Here is a 26484-nt window from a genome sequence, read left to right on the forward strand (position 1 = left end):
TGAAATTTCATTAGAGTTCAGTATACTTGAGATTTAACTTTTTATATACGTAATACTAAACTTGGATATTTATACGCCTGAGGTAAGCTATGCCTGGGATGAGGAAAATCTTAGTTTTTCAAAACATTCATAGTTTTGTACACATGACATTTATTAAAATTACCATATAATTGATATGCATGTCAACACCGAGGTGCTGACTACTTGGGTGGTGATACCCTCGAAGACGAAACGTCCACCAGCAGTGGCATCGACCAAATGGTGTAAATACAATTCTACCATAAAAGTAGAGATAATGCTTGCATACTATTTGCCCTATTTATTGGAATTATGTTTTCTGGTGTGCGAGTTCGTTCGTCTGTTCGTCCTTTCGTTCGTCTGTTCGTCATTTCGTTCGTCCGTCCATTCGTCTGTCTGTCCCGCTTTATGTTAAAGCTTTTGGTCGATGTAGTTTTTTGATAAAACTGAAGTCCAATCAACTTGAAACCTAGTACATATGGTCCCTATGATATGATCTTTTTTTATTATTTTAATGCGAAATCAAATTTAAAACACCAATTCCACCGTCCACTAAACTTTGAAAATGATTTTGTGCAGATGGGGCATCTGTGTACTTTGGACACATTCTTTTTGTTTTAGTTTTTTTATTATTATTATTATTACATTTGTATTAAATAATATAACTAACTCAAGCAACGATCTGAATTCTTGTTATTATTTTGGGAATGCATGTTTTGTTTTTTTTTCAGGCTAGGAGGGTATCACAAGTTCTGAAGTCAGGTCTAATGGGTACTTCAATGGCCATCAGAATATTGTTCGAATGTCATTTGTTTGAAAGTTTTGATTAATCGTCCGCGATTTCCTATACTTTTAGTCCTTTTGTGTTTTTTCGTCTATTTAACGTCAAAGAAGATGTGGTATGAGTGCCAAGAAATAAAGACCTCCTTATTTCAATGTATGTCTGGTGTTGACAACTTTGGCACAATGAACAATATTTCTGATGATGAAACCGTATGTATCGGTTACGGAGATACATATAACGGTTACAAACAATATTTTAGGGAATTGCATGAACTCATTAGGGAGCAAGATTGCCACTACTATAAAATGAATGACTGCAACGCCAAAATTATCATTAACTTTAAAAAAAGATGTGTCTGAATTTCGCACGTAATATGATAATAAAAAATAGCAGTTGTAACCAACGCTTAAAGGGTTCATTCTCCTCATTCATATTCTTAAAAATAAGATTGATTTAGACATACATACAGATATTGTTCTTCCTAGACATTACAACATATAACTTTGACACCAACTGTCACCAAGCCAACGTTTCCTCGTTTTCTAGTAAAAATGTGATTTGTATAGTTTTTGCTGATGTCAAATTAATACTACAGAAAATTAGAAACTGTATATGCTTTAATAAATCAGTATAGTTATAATAACAAAAACATGTGTTGCAAATCAGCTTATTTGTACCTTAATACTTATATGTGCATTTTATCATATTATAGTGAATCTTGTAGTGTTCTATTTTGAATTAATAGTGTGTTTTTCTTAAGCAGGATGCGCTTTTTTCAACTGATTATTGTTTTACTCGTTTTGGTAAGTTTGGTCTATTTCATTAACAAATGTGCAGCTTAACATGTTACCTTATATTGACTCTCGTGGGTTTTCAACGGATGTTTTAAGCTGTGGTCACATCCTACCGGATAGCACGAACGAATACCTAATGGATGCAAATAAATGTTTTCCGTTGGCAAACTTATTATCCGTTGGGAATCCGTTGATTTACTGACGAAATACAACGGATGCATAACGAATGCATAACAGACACACACCGGATATGCAAGAGAGACGATAGATTAAATAGGACCAGTCAAACTCATAAATCGAAAATAAACTGACAACGCCATGGCTAAAAATGAAAAGGACAAACAGACAAACCATAGTACACACGACACAACATAGAAAGCTAAACAATAAACAACACGAACCCCATATGCAACGTACAAGAAACGAAAACGTGTCGAACGTTCATCCAATGGACGAGTACTGCATACAACGGACACCTAACGGATAAAACAAATGAACAAGATATATGGAAGAAATAAATACAACAATAATAATACATGTAAATCAAATCAATATTCAAAAAGTTTCTGTATAACGTGTTTTGGCTTGTTCTTCAAAATGACACCAAAGGGTGGTGTATGGCCTAAATAAGAGCTGCTTGATAATGAAGAAGCGCCCTTACTTCAAGATGGATTATGAATAATAAGAATTCATGACACTCAGAAAATATGACATGCTAATAATTGGCATTTCTGACGCGAAATGTACAATTTGCATTTATCCATTTAAGATCCGTTAATCATCCGTTTTAGACGTTATACGTCTGGTAGAGGTCCGTTTCACATTCGTTCAACATCCGTTGGACGTCCGTTCAAAGTTTTGAACATGCTCAAAATTTTAACCGGACAGAACGGACATAAAACGGATATGGACGGATGTCTAACATATAAGAACGGACATATAACGGACATGAACGGATAACAACGGACATATAACGGACATGAACGGATTGAAAAAAGGTTATCCGTTAAGGTAGGACCGATGTTTTGAGTTATATAGGCAACATTAAGCCTTTACTTTGACCGTCCCTCTGGTATCTTTCGCCGCTCTTTTAAATGCATATACTAACGGTTATTTGCTATGGCTATGGTGTGTCGCTTTAGAAATAAAATAGGCCAAAGTAAATTGCTACCATTATTGTTGCATTATGACATGATTCAAAACCATAAAACATTTATATATTTTACTGCACGAAAACTAAACAATAATCAAAATTGGCAGTAGATATGATATCTTTGTTTCGTTTTTATCACTTTTAATATTTTATATTTTGGCCTTTACGAATAAAGTGACTATAATGAATTCTTGAAAAAATTTTCCTAATGAAAACTGATATAGCTTTGTAAAATACATCAAATGTAAATATATAAAGACACATAATACAGAATAGATCGATAACGCTGATAGACAAATATATGATGTACAAGTACGAAAACATATAAAACTACTTGAAACCTCAAAACACCAATCTCCTTTAAGTGTAGCTTTGACTGGGTGATTTTGGATCGACATATCAATCATCTGATTAATTTAATTTAAAGACAAAAATGTTAAATAACAAAAGAGCCCAAAGGAAAAATGTAAACGGAAAGTCCATTATTAAATGGCAATATCAAAAACTCTTACACATCATACGACTTAAAACAACTCTCGCATTCATGACTTTTCCTTATGAAGAAACTCATTGAATAATATTAGGTAGCTACGTAGCTAAACCTCTCACAATGACAGTTGCAAACAATTCCATTATTTGGAAAACAATGAGTGATCATTACAAACAGATATGCAGGCACAAATGTCAAAAAGCGGTACAGCAGTCAACATTGTGTTGTAATCGTAATCACTTTAAAAACAAACAAAAAAGTCAACAAAGAAAAAAAGACACTATAAATTAAAAATTCTAAAATTTACATGTCATGACTTGTGACTTAATAACTTTGCAGTCTGTCTAGCCACTTAATGTTTATTCAATCATTAAAGGTTGTTGGTGTATATTCGAGTGATAATATTTGCGACCTTCCGAAAGTTGTTGGACCATGTCGTGCGAGGTTGCCGTGATTTCATTATGATGTAAAAACTGGTCGATGTAAAAAGTTTTTTTATGGTGGTTGTGGTGGGAACGAAAACAATTTCAAAACGAAAAAAGACTGTCTTACTACCTGCAAGAAACGAGGTAAATTGTAACTCATACATATTTAAAGACATACTTTTATTTGTGCAAACAGATAAAATGTCCCAGGACAATTTTTTGGCTTACTATTTAATATAACCATATGATGTGAGCCTCGTAATAAATATTAATATTTCAAATAGAACGTCTTCTTCTTATTAATGTGATGCAACACATAAAACACTAGAAGTTAAGGGTAAACTACGGATCAGGTAATGACAATAGTTTACAATTGTCTAGAAGTCTTTTAGACGGTTGTGTGTATTGATAAATTGTTAAGGAAAATATTGATTTATTTATAAATACACACACACTCCCGACAAAGTGCCTTCACTGTCAACCAACCTTCCAAAAGTTCTCGTTACATTTTAATAAATTTTCATATATTTGTGGTTTAGCTAGGTTAGCTTTCTTTTGAGAATGCCTCACTAGGGATATGGCAGTTGGTGTTTTGTTTCTTGTCAACTTGCTTCAATTTAATATGGACCTCCCCCTTTTTAATCTACATTGGAGTTAAGTATTATATTATATTGTGTTTACTTTTGCAAATTGATCGATTTACTTATTACTTAACCCCATCCTATGACGTTGGCGTCACTCAGTAGAAAAAAAGTCCGTCTGTTTGTTTCTAATACAGGCGTCATATACTGGAGAATGGGTTCTGTTACTTGGTCTTGGTGGTTTCATTTTTATTCGTTACATAATATCCCTGTACATTTGACCCTTTTATGATTTGTCATCGTCCTAGTTCTTCAGTGTTTATAAAATGATGTTTTTGTATACCTGCACTACAATGTACATGACGGATCTTCTATACAGTTGCCAGGATGACCATTTAAACGTTGAATAATGACTCCTTACGTATCTGAATGGTGAATATAGGTTTCATTTAACAAATCATGAGCATCCCATTATCCTGTCGAAAGGTGTTCCCATTTCGTATCAGCCAGTTATCTTAAACCAGATTTGTCACTGTGCACTTAATGTTCTGTGTTTTCATTTAAACATGAGTTTCCCTTATTTGACAATTAAAGCTATGTATCATCGACTTTGATCTATGCATTTACGAAGCCAGGTAGTACGTAGTTCTTAAGTTTAAGGTTTTGAATACCATCTGTTTATGATAATCTTTACATGTACTTTTCGTGTCACCACTTTTTCACATTACCTTTGATAGTAAATGAATTGATTCCTTTCTGATTTGTTAAATCAGAGGGAAAAACATTCAATCAATAATACAAGTTATCTTACACACTTCTATGTGATTTTGATAAAGGTTTATTTTTTACACATTGGGCCTTCTAAATGTTTTTATTACGAAAGAAGAAGTTCAATATTCGTTGATATACTAATATTTTCTTTTAATTGATCGACAAAGTAAACCATAAATGCTGTCAATCACTTCTGTTTGGGCTTCAAAAAATCAAAAAAGGCTAGGTGGTAGAGTGGTCTAGTTCGTCGGGCATAGTGCAAGACGATTTGGTGCCACGATATTGTATTAGCATGATTTCGAATCCCAACCAGTGAAGAACAAAAATTGATGGACTGATATTCAGACTAATTATTATTGAAACTTGTAAGGATAAAACAAAAGCAATGTCACCACCGGTTAAATTGAAGCATGAATGCAATGGTTTAGTTGCACTAAATTTCCCGCTTATTTATTCCTGAGATTAAAATATTGGTAAACCATTGTTTCCACTAAGTTATACGTTTTGACATCAACGGATGTCGATGGAATCAAAATATGATTCCGAAGTTAATCGATACTTTTTTGATTTTCAGTTTGCACACTGCCAAAAATAAGTGGGACAGGTCCATTGTCTATCCCAAGATGGTTTTACAATGTCGAAAGTATGAAGTGTGAAAAGTTTATATATAGAGGAGGAAAACGCAACAAGAATAGTTTTAGAAACAAAAGGAAATGTGAACGGCTATGTAAAGGCATCAGTGAGTATGGAATATGTTTTATATTGACCGATTAATTTTTTGTTGTTGCTAAATATCCGATGTTCTCCAATGGCAATCAAACTTTCTAAGGCTTTCAACCAGAAGATCCTCTATTGTTTATATTGTCATTTTATTCTCATCCTCATATGCATGCAATATTTGTCACTGGACGTCATGCAACCAAAAATCAATTAATACCAAACAAAATGGACGGGTTATAGTTTTTTTTATAACAAAAAAATATAGTTAACTAGTGTTTATTTCTGTGTGTTTTTAAAAGTGTTTTTTTCCAAGCAATAACTCATCCCGTTGCTATTTCCATTGTAGAATTGCTGTTACAAGTAAGATAACAATAACATCGAATTACGAGGAAAATTATAAACAGGAAGTCCCTAAGAAAATGACAGGATTCAAGCTTAAACACATTAAGCAAGTTGAAAAAAAAAGGAACTTTCATATTCCTGATTTGTTACAGGCATTTTTATATGTAGAGAAAAATGGACTAAACCTGGTTTTATAGCAAGCTAAACCTCTAACTTCTAATAGACAGATAAAACCTCCAAATACTCATAGGGAAAACTTGTATGTCAATAACTCAGAAAATCTTATTCAATATTTGTTTATACAAATGAGAGACAAATGCTATTATCAATCTATGTTCGGATGAAACACTTGTAATTTTCGTTTTGACTATAGGCGTATTGCAGAATGTTTTTACTATAAACATGATATACCAGATACTTTGGGTTATATGATTACTAACGTGACAATTTATTGGTTTTAAAACAGATTATATATTGATACTGATACATGTTGTATTTGTAGAGAAAGATCCATGTGGACCAATTCGAGATTGCGCTCGACCACTGCCAGGTACCTGCGCGGAATCTGTATATGAATTCATCAATGGAGAAAAATGTTTCGCTGGGTGCAAATATCCAATGTGTGATGATGTAAGGTTATATTTATGATCCTGTGATTTATTGTTAAACTAGTAAACGAAAAGTGTTCTGAAAAGGCATTAGTATATAAAAAAAAAGTGCACGCATTTGAAAAATAAGTCAAGTATGTTTGTCAATGAAACAACAATCCATCAAAATTTAAATGAAGTTTATATGACCACATGTGATCGTTAACACTCATGCATGACACAAAATGTAAATGTAGCTTTAATTTGATATTTAAAACAATCAAACAGAATTTATTGGAGTAGTAATGCTTGGGAATAAGCTGTGTGATATCCTTTATAGAATTACTAATCAAAAAATTAAGATATAGAAAAATGTGCGACAGAACAACACTTTTCTTAAGGAGTGCGCGTAGAATGCGATAAAATGCTGCCATAAATTTTGTAGATTTGAGATATGATCATTTATCAAAAAACTCTGTAAAAGTTTTCCTTTTTTAAACTAGGGGAGAATTGGATCTTAATCTTGTTTAGGTTTGAAAATCGTATGTTGACTTTTAACATTACATATCAATATAACAGTGGTTTTCTGTCTCAATAATACATAATTTTAATTGAATTCTTGTTACTAAAGTGTTGCAAAACAGCGCAAAGCACTTCCGGAAATATCTGATCTTATATAATTGTAATAGCAAATAGACTGATTATTGTTTAACTCATTATTGAAACAACATAAGGTAAAGTAATGATAGGTTTATCAGAAGCATTCTACAGTAGCGTTATTGGTAGTTTTGATATAATGATGCATATCGTTATATTTGACGTGACTGCTGTAACAAACCCGCAACAATATCGACCTGATAAAACATATATCTTGTTTACAAACATTACGAAGGTTAGTGAGGTGAAATTTTATAATGCCTACCAATGTTATAATGAGCATAAAGCTAGGCATGGAGAAATTATGTCTTAATTAGGTCTTTCCACTTTTCTGTGGAAAGACTTATTGTTTTTCTTCTGATTATTAGGTCTTTCCACTTTTCTGTAATCATGAAGCCATTTGAACTGAAATTTTAGACTGATTTTTTTTAAAAATATTTTAATATCAAAATAGATATTAACTGGTGGAAAGACCTTCAATTGTTCTCTGAACAATTGGTTTTTAATTCTAATATGTATTTCTTCTTTCGCGTTTGAAAGCCTTGTTGTAAATACAATAAAACATAGACTACACGTGTAAGTTATAAGATGCAATTTGGACATGGCAATAAAAGTCAACAACTAAAAAATGTTAAATTGATTGACTTTTGTAAAGCAAAAAAAACGTTAATTTAAACACATGGATATTGTCTGGAGTAAACTTCTAGAACATTAGGAATGTCGTCTTTACTACGCAATACTTAATATATTGTGTAATGAAGTGACCTGTGTGTTTCTTCTAATAGACTAGTTACGAAAAGGTATATTCTCGACGCTGAGGTTGATAAATTACACTTTAAATTTGGGGACGGTGTCAAAACAATGATTATAGTTTAAAATTAAATCATGTGCGTTTTGATTAATTCAATTCACATTTATGTAGAACATCATTATGTAACATCCTAATATTACATGTATTATGACAATTGCTTTTGTGATATTGTTGGCTATCATACGACATGAAAGGTGTACGCGTGCAAGAGTGGGTCGGCTAGAAAAAGGGAGGCTGAGAGTTACAAAAGTTCATTCGATTCTAGATTGATAATATATACATAGTAAGCCAGTTAGATAATAGATTTATTGTTGTATTACAGTTCATGAAAAACTTCAATCTATCGCTAAACTAATCTCGCACAAAGCTCTACAGTCTGAATGATTTATTCTATCGGGTGTCTCCATCAGCTTCCAATGACCCTGAAAGTTTTGAAGCGCCTTATATCGTGTTCGACATATACCCGCCACTCTGATATACGCACACATTATTTGATTTACATTTTCTTCTTTCTGCTCGTGGTTTAGCTCTTAGGTAATGCCTTTTTTATATCTAATCCTAGCCTCCCTCCTTCTCCATGAAAAAAAACCTAGTACCTCCGTGGAGAAGTAATAGGTACACATCTATTAAAACGACATAATATTTTTTAGGAAACCCCTAGCATTGTTAGCTTAAATAGAGGAAAGACCCATCGGTCATTTGTGTTGATTTTCCTATTGTCATTTTCTTATGAAACGGTTGGCGAATTTCAACAAAACTTTCCAGGAATTTACAAAATACAAAATATCTGCATAAGGTGGTGTTAAGGTGTAAGTAAATATGTAATGCTTTTGAAACTCTGCGGGAATTTTCAACTGGTGAGTAGTGAGTCATATTTTACACAAACCTCTTATCGTTCTGAACAGGCATTAAATATTTGCCACTGGACTTTATGCAACCAATAGTCAATAAGTCACAAACACCTTATAAAGAAAATAAAAATTGAGCTAAAACTGTTTAAATTAAGACAAAGTTGGAAAGAAATAAAGGAAGAAAATACATGCCCTCAAAGCTATGTGACCGGGAGTAAAAAAAATCTAAACTAGAATGCAACATGTTTCAAGTTAAAATTGTATAAAAATCATGTTTATGTGTTTTAAAACAGACTCCGTTAGATAAAAATGTAGGTGGCAAACAACTGGATCAAAATACATACACTTCTTTGTGTGCTTTTCATTACTATATAAAAATGAATGTTACATATATATTCACGAGAAGGTATAAAGCAGATTATAATACTTAAGATTATGTGCAAGGTCTATCAATTGTGCAAGGGTTCGCTAAAATATTTACCCACGTATGTATCCCGTGTCTCCATTGCAATTACATGACCGCTCCGCCCCCCTTTTTTTGCATTAGAGCTTCTTAAAAATATTATGGAATTTATAAATATCTATTTCTTATATTTCTTATGGTAAAAATGTTTCTGAATATACATTCCATACGGCGGAATGGCCTCCCAAAGTATGAATGCAGTTTTTTAAATAATATTCAATGTATACACAGGTAATCTCTTTTGTGTTTTGATACAGTCCCCACATTTAAAGTGTAATTTGTCAACCTCAGCGTCGTGAATAGACCTTTTCGTAACATGTCTATTATAACATTAAGCTAATTGAATTTAACACTACAAATGTAATATGCGTATGAACATATTACGTTTTGCATGCTTTAAACACACATTTTTACCAAACCTCAAAGTTAAAAGGAAGCTAATTATTGACATGTAAGCATACGTACATGTATTTGGTTGCTCTTTTCAAATCATGTAATGCGAAAAAAGTTCAAACATGTTTAATTTCTGAATGTGATCACAAAGACTAGTTTTGTTCATACTGTATTCATTTTTTAGATTTAAGAAAACAAAAATAAAGTCACTCAATGGTACAGAAAAAAAATCAGCAGCTTTGATGTTTGTATAGTTTCAGATATATAATCCAGTTGATGAAGGATGTCCAGAAAATTTATCGAGAATAGTGGGAAAAAAAAGAATTTGCTGAAATTGGATTTTGCCATTGGACTACAAAGAAATATCAACAATTATGTGTAAAATAGCTTTATATTCCATAATTTGTAAAATCGAAAATATGTATTTAGGAAGATAATAAAAAATGTAAACAATGTTTACCTTATATATCATAAATACTGGTGTTATTCCAAAAAGCAAATAAATATTCCGGTAAATGGTAATACAACATCAGATGATTACCACAGTTAATAGATATAAAAATATCAATACATACCATAACTAATGCCAATCTCTCACTTAAAAATGAATGTAAGCTCTTTGTACGGCAAATAGCTTATCCGTATATCATGTTGATATGCACTGTAAATATCACTTGCATATGGTTAATTTCATGGTATAAAAAGGGAGGTTTTGTTTTACAAATGATGAAATATATACTTCTTAAAATATTTAAACATTTAAAAATCCAAGACAAGATGTAAATTGAATAAATCTCAGTTTCTGTAGAGTTGTGTGTGCATATTTTGTAGGAACCGTGTTGATAAAAAAGAAGAAGTGGTATGATTGCCAATGAGACAACTTTCCACAAGAGATCAAATGACACAGAAAATAACAACTATAAGTCACGGTACGGTCTTCGACAATGAGTAAAATCCATACCGCATAGTCAGCTATAAAAGATTCCTACATGACAATTTAAAACAATTCAAACCAAAAAAACTAACGGCCTAATTTATGCACAAAAAAAATGAACGAAAAAAAAATATGTAAGACATAAACCAACGACAGGCACTGAATTACAGGCTCCTTGCTGACTTGGGATGGGCTAATTATTACTCTTATTTCGCATTAATCAAATTATTCAATCCGGATCTATTCAAAATTTAGGTTGTAACTAAAGAGGTTGATTGGTTGATGTTGGTGTTAAACGCCCTTTTTTCGTTAGTGAAGGCAGCTTAAGTTTTCAGAGTGAACCACTGACCTTTGGTGTGAAAACTGACACTCCTAGTCAATAAAGTTTAGAGATGAATGCATCTGCCACGAGCAGAATTCAAACTCTCAACCTCAGTGTTGACAGGCTAGTGATACAGTAGTTTAACTGTTTAGATCACTTGGCTACAGAGACTCCGAAATTGTAAAAAGGTTAAAATACTGGGTGTTCCACCGTGTAAAAACTTCATTTGATTTTCTAACATTCCAACTGAGCATGGCATTTATTTGGTGTGTTATTCGCAGCCTAAGTTTTTCGTATGGTGTTTTGTACAAGGCCATTAGCATGCGTGTCTTTTCCTCTTTTGGACGGGATCAGCTTGTCTTTTCGGAGTGTCTGATATCAGCTCTAATTGTTGATTGGGTTCGTGTTTTGCGTTCTTGAGCAAAACGAGGGGTGCTGCATGTTGAGCAGGATCTTCTTACCCTTCCGGAGCCCTGATATAACTCGTATTGTTCAATCCTTTGTTTTCTTTGTAGTGTTTTGAGTACTGTTGTTTGACTGTTGGTCTTTTTTTCTTTACCCATAGCTTTGACAGTTTACCTTCAATTTGTGGGTTTGAATATCACTCTGGTATATTTTGTTTCTCTTCTGTTTTCTATGTTGTGTTGTGTCTTTACTGTTGTTTGTCTTTTTCTTTCTTTATCGTTGCGTTTTCACGTCTGGTATTTTTCAGCTACCCTTTAATAAAGTATTTTGGAATCATTTTATATTTCATCAGCAACTTTATGCTTTTTTTTTGTCCTTTATTATGTTTTTTTCTCTGATCTTATTTTTGAAAACTTTTTTTACGCCAAGCTACTCGCTCGAGAAAGAAATTTTAATCCTCAATTAGAAGGGCCGCTATGTTGTCAATCTAATCATAAGGCGTGTCTTAATTAGTGAGAACCAAATTATCTTTAACATAGGATGTTTCAGTGAGATTTTAGCTAAGAAATACCCTCTCGTATCAAACACCATGGATAATATACCGTTTAGACAATAATCGTATTTTGATATGACTTGCTCTTATATACAATTTAGAATCTGAATTCACGGTTAATTTGATATCATATTTACAGAAAATTGATGCAAGCTATACTTTATTATAATTTTAACAAGGGTAAGCATTATATTCGTTATTATTTTTGCCCGAGCGATATTTTTTTTCAAAATATTATATATATCCTGACCACTTTGAGGAGTAACGAATTCAATTTTTACTATACAGCTGTATATGTAAATCTTCCTAAATGTTTACCTGTGATTTTTTTATTATTGATTTTAGACATATTTGAATGCACGAAATTTATAAAATATTATCGTGATTTAACGCATCATAGAAACTATGATAGTAAAATTACATCAGACCTTTATAAAAGACTCTTCAATAGTCAGCACTTCGATAGTGACATAAATATCAATGATATGGTCATTTTAATAAATTCACTGCAAAAGTATGAGTTATTCGATAAACTAAGGATTTTCTTATACAAGGCATAGATTGTTTTAGCCGTATTTGGAACAACTTTGACGATTTTTTGTCCTCAATGCTCTTCAACATTGTGTTTAACTTTGCGCTTAGTTTTTTGTCTTCTAAATATTTTGATCTAAGTCTTGTGTAGACTTGTGTGCGCGTTTGACGTATCAAATTATAAGCCTGAAACCTTTAATAACTATTTAGTGACGCCAGAATAAAAAATATCAAATGAAGTTAAGAGCTTTGAGGACAAAAATTTTCGAAAAAAATGGACCAAATACAGCTAGAGTAATCTATGCCTTGGTTAGAAGTCCTTAGTAAGTAACTTGCATACTACATTTATCTCCTTTAATATATATTTATTTTTCTTAACGGTATTGCGTCTTACAACTTGTACACTAGCGATCTGCAAGTGAAAGTTTCATAAGTACATTTTCAAGTAAAAAAGTTGATTCATCCAGTTTTTTCTGGTGTCAAATTAATAATTAAGAAGATTAGAAACTGTATGTACTTTATTAAATAAGTATATATGAAAAAGGACACGTGTTGCAAATCAGCTTATGTGCACAATATTACTAAAATTAACACATTTCATGTAATAGGGGATGTTGATGTGTTTTTCTTAAGCAGGATGCGCAGAAATATTATTCTGATTCTTGCCATTCTCGTTTTGGTAAGTTTGTTCTATTTTCATTAACAAATGTGCAGCTTTGCCTGTAACTTGTCTGGATTTCGGTGAAATTTTATATTATGTAATGAGGTAAAAATGCAGGCCACATTCATCCTATACCTATAATTTAAATACATTATGATAACGGTGATGAACAGAATGCTATGAATGAAATTCGTCGCCTTATGAAATATGTCATGTTATTTTCTATCTGTAATATGGCATTGTCCCTTGATAATGTTCATTAAAAACAAATTCTGGTATTTTACTGTAATATAACTATAACATGTATAAACAAATTATATACATTTATTTGAGTCGTTTCGTCACCTGAAAACATACTGAAATATTTTATTTAGGCCTTTACAAATAAAATGACTACTATCAATTCTTGGAACGAAAGTCTAATAAATTTCTATGATGAAAGAATGGAAAAAAATGCTCAACTCAGTTCGAAATAGCGTGTTTCAATTCTAAAATTACTTATATAGCTAAGTTGAACACATAAACGTGAACATAAAGATACCTTATATAGGATGGATCTATTACGCTTAAAGACAAATATATACAACTTTCCCCTAAGTGTAACTTTGCCTAAAGGATTCGGATCCGTGATTGGTACTCGTAGTTCCTTCTAAATTTCAAGAGGGTCTTTAAAATTTCAAAATACTATATACCCCTGTAAAGAAAACACATTCTTGGAGAATATTGAAGCCTTGCATGGCTTATCATATATTCCTTAAGTATAACGAAAAGTAGAATAGCAACAAACCCGTGCTCCAAGGAAAATTTTAACAGAAAGTTACTTATCAAATGGCAAAATCAAAAGCTCAAACACAACATACGACTGGAAAATAAATCTCGTATTCGTGATTGGTACAGCAAATTCCATATGTAGATAATTGTGGAGAAATTCTTGTTTGACATTTAGCAAAATCTCTTACTTGTATGACAGTCGCATACAACCTCTTATATTGATAAAAATGAGTGAACATTACAAACAGACATACAGGTAGAAATATCAATAAGGGATACAACAACCAACATTGTGTAATAATCTTAATCACTTTAAAAACAAACATATATGTCAACAAAGAAAACAGACACTATTTGTCAAATTTGTCATAAAATGCTAGTTCATCCTTTGTGACTTACTAGTAATATCTTTGCGATCCTGTCTTGCTACTAAATGTGCATTCGAACATTGAAGGTTGTTGGTGTAATATCGAGGGATAATATTTGTGACCTACCGAAAGTTGCTGGACCATGTAATGCAAAATTGCCACGATTTCATTATGACGTAGAAACTGGTCGGTGTAAAAAGTTTGTCTATGGTGGGTGTGATGGAAACGAAAACAATTTCAAAACGAGGCAAGACTGTTTTACCACCTGCAGGATACGAGGTAAATTGGACTTACAGTGAAACCTGGCTTAACCGAATCCTGCGTTACCCAAAAAACTGTATCAACCAAACATTTTCTAAAGCACCGTCATATCAAATTGTATGCATTGTGAACCTGTGTCATTTATTAACACACCAATTCTAAATTATTTCTTTTATAACTTGTTGATCATATTAGGATGATGCAACACATTAAAAAACAATATATACAGAGTTAAGTAAGGATAAGCCAATGACTATTGTTGAAAACTGTTTGGACCCTGTATTTTGTTTTAAAATATACGTTTTGTTAAATGGTAACAGAAATAAGAGATTTTTTCAAAATACAAGAACTCCCGACATATCTCTTTAAAGGTCCATACGGCTTCAATTCTTATTATGTGTCTTTTGATTTTTCTATATTTTTGTTTAACTATGTTAGTTTTCTTTCGAAAATGCATGTACCAGTATATAGCAGTTGTTTTTCACTTGTTCCTATGTTGATAAATTTCTTTTGATTTGATCGACGAAGTCAGACTATAACTGATGTCATTCACGATTTGTGGGTCTGTAGCAACACGAACGAGTAAAGCATTTGTTCGAAAAATATGTCGTTCAATTGATATGTTGTACCCAAAAAAGTGTAATACATCTAATTGTGTTTCATTCCACAAAACTTGTAACGCCAAAAAAAAATGATGTAACCGCCGAATAACTTGCAAATACACCGATTGTTTTGGGTAAATTTGTGTTGCTGTGGCTAATTCATACATAAAATTAAAACATCGGTAAACTATTGTTTCCTCTTATCTCAGATACAGGTTTCGATTATATCAAAATAATATACTCCAAATAATTTTTTAATCGATAGTTATTCATTTTCAGTTTGTACACTACTAAAGTTAAGTGGGACGGGTCCATTGTCTATTCAAAGATGGTTTTACAATGTAGAAAGTATGAAGTGTGAAAAGTTTATATATAGAAGAGGAAAACGCAATAAGAATAATTTTAGAAACAAAAGGAAATGTGAACGACTATGTCAAGGCATCGGTAAGTATGGAATATTTTTTTCTTATATGTCAATTGACTAATTAATTGTTTGTTACGGCTAAATATCCGGGGACAAATAGTGCAAGTGTATTCCAGATCAGTTAAAGTTCAATTATACATTTTGGCTTACCCTTCACCGTGTTCACAATAGCTCCTTTCATCTTGGTAACGATTGACCATCGTTTATCAACCTTTGAACTCATTTTAATACACTTTTGTGTCACATTATTTACTGGAAAGGAAACATGAAAACAAATATTTGTTCGTTAATTAAATCAAGACAGACAAAATCTTGAAAACCCCTATAATGATTTGTTACTATGCACAGGGCCGCCAGATTCTAGAATTTAGTGTTACCAATCTCTGATAAGATGAAACACTTCAAAAGTTGATTTTGACACCCAGCATATGGTTTAACAATAAACATGACATTACGGAACTTTCATTTTGAGTTAAATCCTTACGACTGAGTCGAAATATAAGTGTATACCTGTACTACAGATTTGATATTGATGTTTATATTTGTAGAGAAAGATTCTTGTGGGCCACCCCGAGATTGCGCTCGACCTCCGCCAGGTACTTGCGTGGAATCTCTATTTGAAATCATCAATGGAGAGAAATGTTACGCAGGGTGCAAATATCCAAGGTGTAAAAAGGTAATTTATTGGTTAAATTCAGACACTCATGTTCTTTGGATTTATTATTTTAACTATTAAAGGGATAAAGTGTTCCGAACAGTCGTTAGTGTAAAAAAGTTATGCATGAACCCTATTATATAGTCTACAAACTTGTATCACATAAAATGTAAATGCAACTTTAATTTAACATTTGAAACAATTCAACAGAATACATAGGGGAAATAGTACTAATAGGAGTATATAATGTATGTTACTTGTATCATTTAAGATTCTATGGACAATATGTTTTACAGTGATGATTCCTTGTCGGGTTTTGGCTCTACTCTACATTTTTGTCATTTTTTTTTTGGTTTATAGCTCTTTTTAACTAGCTTTGTGTTACACATTATTGGCATTGAACTTCAATAAAGAGACATTGATTGTCGAAACGTGCATCTGGTGCAGACAAAATTTGTACCGGTTATGTTATTATAAAATAACTTATTTTATTCTAGAATAACTATCCCAATAATTCAAATATAAAAAAATATTCAACGAGGTACCATACAACACATTATTTCACAAGTGTCCATCATCTATACTATTAAACGAGAAGACCTCAGTTTGTGTGTCGCTTCTCTTCCTTCCACAATAAATCAATCATCATGCCTCTGTGTTCTTTATGTAGCATGCATAGTCGCATTTGTCATCCATTCTTATGATTATTCAAATTGAGTTATTTTGGGAGAAAAACGACAAAATAGATGTCCGGATATTGTTTCCGTTATCAGACTTTTAGTCATAGATAAGACTTCCGGTTGTAAACATGCACAAGAACAACCAATAGTATGATAGATTACAAAAATGAAAAATAAATAAGTCAATCAGAGCGTTCTCCATATCATGGTTTTTAGATCGCAAGAACCACAACTATTATACCTCCTTAGAGACAATTATGTTTTCGCGTTTATCCACCTGTAAACTACGATTATACTACTACATTGTATAAAATACAGAGACTCTCTGTATTATGTCTCCTTTTTTGAAATATTTACTATCTAAGGGGTCATACCGGTTACATATATATATATTGAAATAAGTAAAACATGTGGAAACAAGAATGTGTTCATTGTATACGGATGCCACATCGGCACTATCATTTTCTATGTTAAGTGGACCGTAAAATGGGGTAAAATCTCTAATGTGGCATTAACATTATAAGGGAACATATTTACTAAGTTTCGAGTTGGTTGGACTTCAACTTCATCAAAAACTACCTCGACAAAAACTTTAACCTGAATGGGGACAGACGGGTGAACGAACGAACAAACGGACAAACAGACTAGAAAACATAATTCCCATAAATGGGGCATAACAATTTATTGTTGAAAGTGAAAACTTTAACCTGAAGACGAACAGAAGGACGGACGAACGAACGAACGGACGAACAGACTAGAAAACATACTTCCCATAAATGGGACATAAATATTAATTGTTGAAAGTGAAAGTAGTAATTTGGCAAAAAATGAAAGTAGGGTAGAGATTAGAGGGAGGCAGGACTTATTCGGGACGTCTGGATCGGGTGTTTCTAAGCTCTGGATTTCGGGATTGATCTTAACGGGATGCGGGAATATTTTTTTTTTTATTTCTGGATGTCGGGATATGAATTTCGTTAAAATACGAACCTCGGGATTTCATGTTTTTAAGCCCGGGATTTCGGGATTAGGGCCCCTCAGACCACACCTCAAATGAGCCTTAGTCATTTATACCAGATTCAAATCCTACCATTGGCATGCTTATAGGGCTCTTAAAAGAAAAAGCACTGATGGATTGTCCTAGAAGCACATTTTATTAGAATAATGTCGTCCTGAATATGCATGAAATATTTGCCACTGGACGTTCTGCAACCAACAATCAATCATATTAGAATAATAATGGTCTATAAGAAGTTTCATTTATTTCATGTTTTAAGCGGTGCACATTTTTAATTTAAATAGACTTTTACCAAAAAATGCATTGTAGCAAAGGGGAAAATAATTATGGTATAAGGCCAGAAACACGAAAAATAATTGAATTGAACAGAAAAGAAACACATAACGGACTTTGGGAAAAAAGGACAGGGCTATATACCTTATATGAAATTCTACAGTCATAATATCTTTTACAAAAATTCATCCTACAACAGTTTAACAAGCTGTATATGCCCGCGATTTCGCTGGGTGTGTTCTAGTAGAATATAATAATTATAGTTACCATAAATTATAAAGGTTGGAATTGTATTATATAAAAACGTTTTTTAAACTAGGACCGAATTAAAGCCTCATCTTGTTAAACCTTGAAAACCTTTTGTTGAGTTTAGACAGTTTTTTCACTGTATCAACATTGGTCTTCTCTCTCATTAATGTAAATTTTTAATCGAATTCAAGCTATTTACTTTTTGCAAATCGGCGCAAACTACTTCCGAAACTGTCTGCTGGCATTTTAAGGATGTCTGCTGGTCATGTTTTTGAATTCTTGTCATATTTTCGATTTTCTCAGATTTTATCCATACAAATGTATTAAATTTTTTTTTACACGAGACCCCACTTTTGTCTTCATAAATCTGTTCAATAGATCATTTATGACCATTTGAATTTTTGTCATGAAATCCTTGTTATTTTTTCTTGGTTTAAAGGGTAAAAAACAATTCCAATGTTAACAAATAGTAAAGTCTGAAGAAAACCCTTTTCCTGCCATCTTCTAAATGTCTCGTATTTTGAAAACTACACACGAGACTATCGATTTTATTACTTTATTTTGTTTAAATATCAAAGTTGTTTTCATTTTAAGCAATCACATGAAATCCTTGTTATTTTAAATTAAAGCAGCAGACATCCTTAATTGTTACGGAAAATAGTTTAATTCTAACTTAACTCATGATCTAAACGACAAAAGTTAAATTTTAAAGAGGTTAATCGGGTACATTCAGCATTAGCACCATTGGTAGTTTTGATTTAATTATATATGTCATTGACTGTGTAGAAGTTGTTGTAATTTACTCACAAAACCCTCAACCTGATAAAAATGCATATCTTAAACCTTATCGTGCAGGTATATTGTACTGTAAGATTCAAGATAAACCTGTGACAAGGCAATGCAACTCAGCAAACCGAAATGTTTTGGAGGGGTAAATAATGAGTTTACATATTAGAGTTAGTTACATGCAATTAGGGGATCTTTCATAAATTTATGTAAAGCAACAAGTTAAGGGGGTAGACCTTGGTTCAGGGAGATAACTCTTTAATTCAGTGATGCGTTTGTAAAAGTCAAGTTTCATCAATGTATTTTAAGCATTTACCTGAAACAGATTGGAAATAATCTATGTAACCTAGAAGCTTAGAATATTTTGATGAAAATGGTTGACATAAAAGTACTGATGATTTTAAGAGATATTTCCCTTAACCTAGGTCTACCTCCTTAAACAACGTGTGATGTCCTTGTGTGGTCACAAAGACACGTTTTTATTATGACGCTGTGTGTAGACCGAAGTAAGTTCTGTTTCACGAGGGTTCTTTTAAACTGTAATAAAAGTCTCTCAACTGTACAGTACAAAATCAGTAACTTTGTGTTTTATAAATCACGATACATAACTTTATTTAGTAGATCATTGAAGTCGAGAAAACTTTATGAGAAATACATGATAAAAAAAAATAGATTTAGCTGCAGATGTGTTTTGTAATGTTACTCATATACATACATGTATAAGTAATTATTTGCAAAGAAGGCTTATATATTAGTCGTAAAAACAGAAAAAGAATATGTATTACGCAGATATTTAGCAATGTAAACAATGTTTAATAATATATTGTAAGAACTGGTGTTATTTCTATAAACAAGCAAAAAAAATTACTGTAAATAGTTATTAAACAGCAGATGTTCACCCCGGTTTACAGACTAAAATATAAATATTTACCATAACTAATGCTTGCTATATTACTTATAAAACTAGAGGCTCTAAAGAGCCTGTGTCGCTCACCTTGGTCTATGTGAATATTAAACAATGGACACAGATGGATTCATGACAAAATTGTATTTTGGTGATGGTGATGTGTTTGTAGATCTTACTTTACTAAACATTCTTGCTGCTTACAATTATATCTATCTATAACAGTACTTTCTATGGAAAATGTTATTGAAAATCTTCAAATTTTAAGAAAATTGTTAAAAATTGACTATGAAGGGCAATGACTCCTTAGGGGGTCAATTGACTATTTTGGTCATAGTGACTTATTTTTAGTTCTTACTTTGCTGTACATTATTGCTGTTTACAGTTTATCTCTATCTATAATAATATTCAAGATAACAAAAAAAACAGCAAAATTTCCTCAAAATTACCAATTCAGGGGCAGCAAACTAACAACCGATTATCCGATTCATCTGAACATTCCAGGGCAGATAGATCATGACCTGATCAACAATTTTACTTCCTGTCAGATTTGCTCTTAATGCTTTGGTTTTTGAGTTATAAGCCAAAAACTGCATTTTACCCCCATGTTCTATTTTTAGCCATGGCGGCCATTTTGGTTTGTTGGCCGAGTTACCGGACACTTTTTTTTAACTAGATACCCCAATTATGGCTAAGTTTAATTAAATTTGGCACAGTAGTTTCAGAGGAGAAGATTTTTCTAAAAGATTACTAAGACTTACGAAAAATGGTTAAAAATTGACTATAAAGGGCAATAACTCCTATAATGGTCAACTGATCATTTTGGTCATTTGACTTATTTGTAGATCTTACTTTGCTGAACATTATTGCTGTTTACAGTTTATCTCTATCTATAATAATATTCAAGATAATAACCAAAAACAGCAAAATTTCGTTAAAATTACCATTTCAGGGGCAGCAACCCAACAACGGGTTGTCCGATTCATCTGAAAATTTCAGGGCAGATAGATCTAGACCTGATGAACAATTTTACCACACAAATTTGCTCTTAATGCTTTGGTTTGTGAGTAATAAGCCAAAAACTGCATTTTACCCCTATGTTCTATTTTTAGCCATGGCAGACATCTTGGTTGGTTTGCCGGGTCACGCCACACATTTTTTAAACTAGATTCCCCAATGATGATTGTGGCCAAGTTTGGATTAATTTGTCCCAATAATTTCAGAGGAGAAGATTTTTGTAAAAGATAACTAAGATTTACGAAAAATGGTTAAAAATGGACTAAAAAGGGCAATAACTCCTGAATGGATCAACTGACCATTTCAGTCATGTTGACTTATTTGTAAATCTTACTTTGCTGAACATTATTGCTGTTTACAGTTTATCTCTATCTATAATAATATTCAAGATAATAACCAAAAACAGCAAAATTTCCTTAAAATTACTAATTCAGGGGCAGTAACCCAACAACGGGTTATCCGATTCATCTGAAAATTTCAGGGCAGATAGATCTTCACCTGTTTAACAATTCTACCCCTGTCAGATTTGCTCTAAATGCTTTGGTTTTTGAGTTATAAGCCAAAAACTGCATTTTACCCCTATGTTCTATTTTTAACCATGGCGGCCATCTTGGATAGTTGGCCGGGTAACCGGACACATGGCCAAGTTTGGTTTAATTTGGCCCAGTAGTTTCAGAGGAGAAGATTTTTGTAAAAGTTAACGACGACGACGGACGACGGACGACGACGGACGCCGGACGCCAAGTGATGAGAAAAGCTCACTTGGCCTTGTAGGCCAGGTGAGCTAAAAATGGACACTTATGAATGAATGTAAGTTCTGTTTATGACAAATACCTTATCCGTTTATCATGCTTATATCCTTTGTAAATTTAAGTTCCATTTGATTAATGTCATGGTATAAAAGGGATATCCCAGTTTGATTATTTGACGAATGAATAAATATATACTTCTAAAACAGGTTAAAAGTAAAGTTACAAAAATACTTAACTCCGAGGAAAATTCAAAACGGAAAGTACGTAATCAAATAAAAAAAGCTCAAACACATCAAACGAATGGATAAAAACTGTCGATCGAAACATTCATAAATCCATAACAATATGCAAGTTGTTTGAATCTCAGCTTCTGCAGACTTGTGTGTGTGCATATTATTAAAAGCCGTGTTCCACATTAAACTGTTCATTACGGATCATTATGAAATTTAGATTGAAACTGTACATGCTGATGGATTCATTGGTATTGAACGCCCTTTTACAAACCATTGGCTAGTATATTGTGGTAAATTTGTATTGGTTAAGGAAACTTCAGTGTTCAGATTGAACCACTGACCTTTTGTATGATTACAGACAATCCTAGTCAATTTAAAATTAGAGTTTAGTGCGTCTGCCACGTGTTTGATTCAAACTCTCAATCTTAGTGCTAGGCTAGTGATGGAGTCGTTTAATTATTTAGATCACTTGGCCACCGATGCTCCGAAAATGTAAAGAGGTTAAATATACATTGTATTCTACTGTGTAAAAACTTTCAGTTTTACTACATTAAATTCTTTACCAAACCAACAGAGTATGGAATGTATTGTTTTTTATTAAAAATATTTCTCAGCCTAAGTTTTACAGACTGCTATTCGTTTTCGTGATTTTCTCCTCTTGTGATATATATGGATCAAAATCAGCTTATCTTTTCGGGTTGTCCAATGTCTAATTGTTGGTTGGGTTCGTGTTGCATGTTGAGCTGGGTCTATTATTCTTCTTAAGCACATGGAGACACTCCGAGTTTTGCTTAGTCGTTAGTTTTCTAAAAAGTGTTAAGTGTACTATTGTTTAACTGTTGTTTTTTTTTTCACGTCTTTATCGTGGAGTTTTCAGTATATTTTCGAATTGTGAGAGTGAATGTCCGTATGGTATTTTTAACATCCGACTTAAAGGAAGTATTGGAATTATTGTATGCTTTTCCTTCCATATTTTATGTATACTTTCTCTGATCTTTACTCATGTTGTTTGTGATATATTTTCATGTCAAGCTACCTGCTCAAGAAAGAAATTTACCGTCATAAATTAAGGGCGCACGTGATATCGTCAATGTAAACATCAAGGGCTTTGGTAGGCAAAATAGCGATAAAAAAAAATTAAATCTGACATAAAATGTTTCGATAAGATTGTAGCTGAGAAACACTCTCTCGTTTGAAACACCATCGATAATATATTAGTTATGTACTGTTACGACAATAATCGTATTTTGATATCACTTGCTTTTACATATTATGTAGCATTTGCATTCGGGATTTAGTTCAATGATTCCTTGTTTGGTGATGTTTAAAATTTTACTTATCCTATGTGCACGAAAAAGTATTGTGTCTTATACCGAATTGGTTTACACTTTCAATTACTTCATTTGCTTTGGTACATATAATGTTGTCATTTTGAAATAGCACATTTTTTTACATTCTCTGAAATTTTCTATTCATCTTTGATGTCTTTACAAAACTACATTATTTTTTCTTTCTTTTATGAATAGTATTTTTTCCAACCGACTATAAAAATGCAATACTGAACTATCATAACATAAATAACGTATCGTATATTTAATTTATAGGGTTCCTGTCCGACAAGTGCAACACCTTCCCCGTGTAGTAACACATGCAACGAAGGACACAACGGAGATGACACAGACTGTCCTGGTGATCAACTGTGTTGCAGCGGAGGATGTTGTCGGGATCCAATTTTAGGTAAGTTTTGTATAAAATCTATTGCTTTTCCGAATCCAATATCGGTTTAATTCAGAACATGTAAATAACTGAACTTAATTTCCATGTAAGTAGTATCTAATTACAGGAACAAAAATTCATTATCGATGTTTATCATATTAATTTAGTCAGGTTCCCATTTTAGGAAAATTTAGTTTGTACTTCTATGACATGCAGATCATTAGAAATATATAAAAAAAACAATCTTAAGAGCCTTTTAGTGTGACTGGTGAATATAGTATTATTCCCAATCATACCACATCCACATCTGGATGGCTTTTTGAGACGTTAAAATAAAATTGTACGCACTAGATCAAGCAAATGATTTCATTGATAACTATTATTCTTGTCATGAAATGTTTTCATATTTGTTTCTGAGTGTGTTGCATTTAAGTGTTGTGTTTCTGTTGTGTCGTTGTTATCCCTCAGTATAAGTCCGGATTTGTTTTTTCTCAATCGATTTATGAATTGTAAAAAGTCGTATCCTACTGTTGCCTTTATTTACTGATGTATACTGAGAAACAATCTAACAGATGTATGCAAATGTATGGAAGGTTTTCCGAAGGAGACTGACTGATGTTTTTTTTTTTTATTATAAGTTTAAAAGTAAAAATTATAACACGTTGCTTATACAAAAAAGTTCATGCAAATGTTGTTCTATCAACTGCAATTATGTCTTTAAATCTTTGTTCAATTTATACAAATATTTCTTTTTAATTGAATTTTACAGTGCTTTTGTTTTACAGTAACATCACTTTTTGTCGGATTTAGCAACAACATACATGCTTAATCTCCAATATAATAGATACCTGTCCACAACTAGGGGTTGCGAATTCCATTCGTATTATTGACTTAAGTTTGTATCTGTATATGCAAATATATATAATTCTTTTTCAATTTATTTTTTATTGATTTCAGATTAAATACTTTTACCTCTATGTAAACATGGTAACCGGGTTTTTTTTCACAAGGAAGCTATCAAACCATGTTGTTTATTGGTTAAGTTAAAATATTCCTTTCGACTGCTTAACAAGCGACATCATTTAAGTTGTTTATCAGTGTTTTATCCGTGTTACAGTTGAACACAGATCTATACATCCAAATTGATGTGGACATTATCTCTTCCTCTGTTCAACGATAGTGAAATCACAGATTGAGACTAAGTACTAACGACATGGAGTCACTTTTGTAAACACATGCTTACTCGTTTGCAACACAAACTATTGGACTTCTGCAACATAACTCGTATGCATATAATTGGTCATTAAAACTCATAAGCTGAATTTGGCTAATCAGTATGGGTCCATTTTGGATATATACATGTAGCTCATAACGTGTTAAAGTTTACAACAATGTATCTTGGGAGAAAAGCTTTTGGACGCACGGAATTTATAAAATGTTATTTTGATAAAACGTATCATAGGAACAAGGATTGAAATATTATACGCTAGACATATGTGTCGTTTACAAATGACGATCGAATAAAAAAATGAAATAAAGCACGAAGAAAAGAAGACACAAAATTTCGAAATGTTATGTTACGTACAGCTTAAGTAATCTATGTCTTGATAAGAAAATCTTTAATAAGTGATTTATATATTACAATTTTTCCATTTTAGAACCGAAAATTGGTGATTGCCCTGAAGATCCAAAACCAAAAACTTGTCTCTTAAAACAATCTGAATGTCAGCTGGATGGACAGTGTAACGGAAAACGGAAATGTTGCAGATTTACATGTCACAAGTTTTGTGTCGACCCAGATGAAAATAAATAAATGATTGTGATAGAAATCTTTGATATTAAAACACTAGGTTTGTTGTTTCTGACAGCTGATTCATAACATCGTCTATTTTCATTTTCACAGTTGTCTTATTATCATATATTGATGTAAGAAACAGGCTATGCCAGAACAATTGTTTGTCTCTCACCAGAGTTTTATACAATTATCAACAAAACATTTATAAAAGATACGAAAAGTTAGAGTTAAAATCGTTTATTGTGAACATATGTTTATGCAAAGTCTCTAAATTTGGGAAATATTTAATAAATATTCCACGTGAGAGAAAAAAAAAGACGTATCAAACGGCTATTGAGCTCAATATTTGGTTCTTCAATATCGATCAAATAAAGGGTGGTTGAACGTTCATGTTGACGCTCACCAGACTTCAAACTGTGGATTGTTTCAAGTTCAAATGTTTATCGTCTACATTGCACAACTGGGATGGGCAGAATCAAGAGGAAAAAGAACATTGTTTTGTATTTGACCACCACCCAATTAATTTTTAAACATCAGTGTTCAGCAAATAAAATTGAGAATGGAAATGGGGAATGTGCCAAAGAGACAACAACCCGACCATAGAAAAGAACAACAGCAGAAGGTCACCTACAGGTCTTCAATGTAGCGAGAAATTATAGCAACCGGAGGCGTCCTTCAGCTAGCCCCTAAACAAATGTATACTAGTTCAGTGATAATGAACGCCATACTAATTTCCA

The 26484-nt window shown here is 32.4% G+C and overlaps 1 protein-coding gene and 1 pseudogene across 2 annotated transcripts; both read left to right on the top strand.

Annotated features, from left to right (window-relative positions):
• Positions 1-1510: 1510 nt before the first annotated feature.
• On the top strand, positions 1511-25796 carry LOC139494865 (carboxypeptidase inhibitor SmCI-like). 2 transcript variants are annotated; one of them, XM_071283022.1, is made up of 7 exons: positions 1511-1547; positions 13204-13264; positions 14472-14664; positions 15528-15692; positions 16221-16348; positions 23841-23973; positions 25611-25796. In XM_071283022.1, exons 2-7 carry the CDS (start codon positions 13223-13225, stop codon positions 25763-25765), a joined length of 816 nt encoding a protein of 271 aa, XP_071139123.1. In that variant the 5' UTR covers positions 1511-1547; positions 13204-13222; the 3' UTR covers positions 25766-25796. The 2 variants fall into 2 exon arrangements, with proteins under 2 accessions (XP_071139123.1, XP_071139124.1); XM_071283023.1 differs by lacking the exon at positions 1511-1547 and having other exon boundaries at positions 13204-13408; positions 13621-14664.
• On the top strand, positions 3595-6726 carry LOC139494314 (BPTI/Kunitz domain-containing protein-like; annotated as a pseudogene).
• Positions 25797-26484: the final 688 nt, after the last annotated feature.

The sequence above is a fragment of the Mytilus edulis genome, chromosome 11 (genome assembly GCF_963676685.1).
Source record: "Mytilus edulis chromosome 11, xbMytEdul2.2, whole genome shotgun sequence".
NCBI lineage: Eukaryota > Metazoa > Mollusca > Bivalvia > Mytilida > Mytilidae > Mytilus > Mytilus edulis.

What these genes read in the sequence shown, in the direction of transcription:
- LOC139494865 (XM_071283022.1), top strand. Translation starts at nt 13,223, where the DNA reads ATGCGCAGAAATATTATTCTGATTCTTGCCATTCTCGTTTTG. An exon ending in TACCACCTGCAGGATACGAG is followed by an intron (nt 14,665 to 15,527) that starts GTAAATTGGACT and finishes ATTCATTTTCAG; the next exon opens with TTTGTACACTACTAAAGTTA. An exon ending in ACGACTATGTCAAGGCATCG is followed by an intron (nt 15,693 to 16,220) that starts GTAAGTATGGAA and finishes TTATATTTGTAG; the next exon opens with AGAAAGATTCTTGTGGGCCA.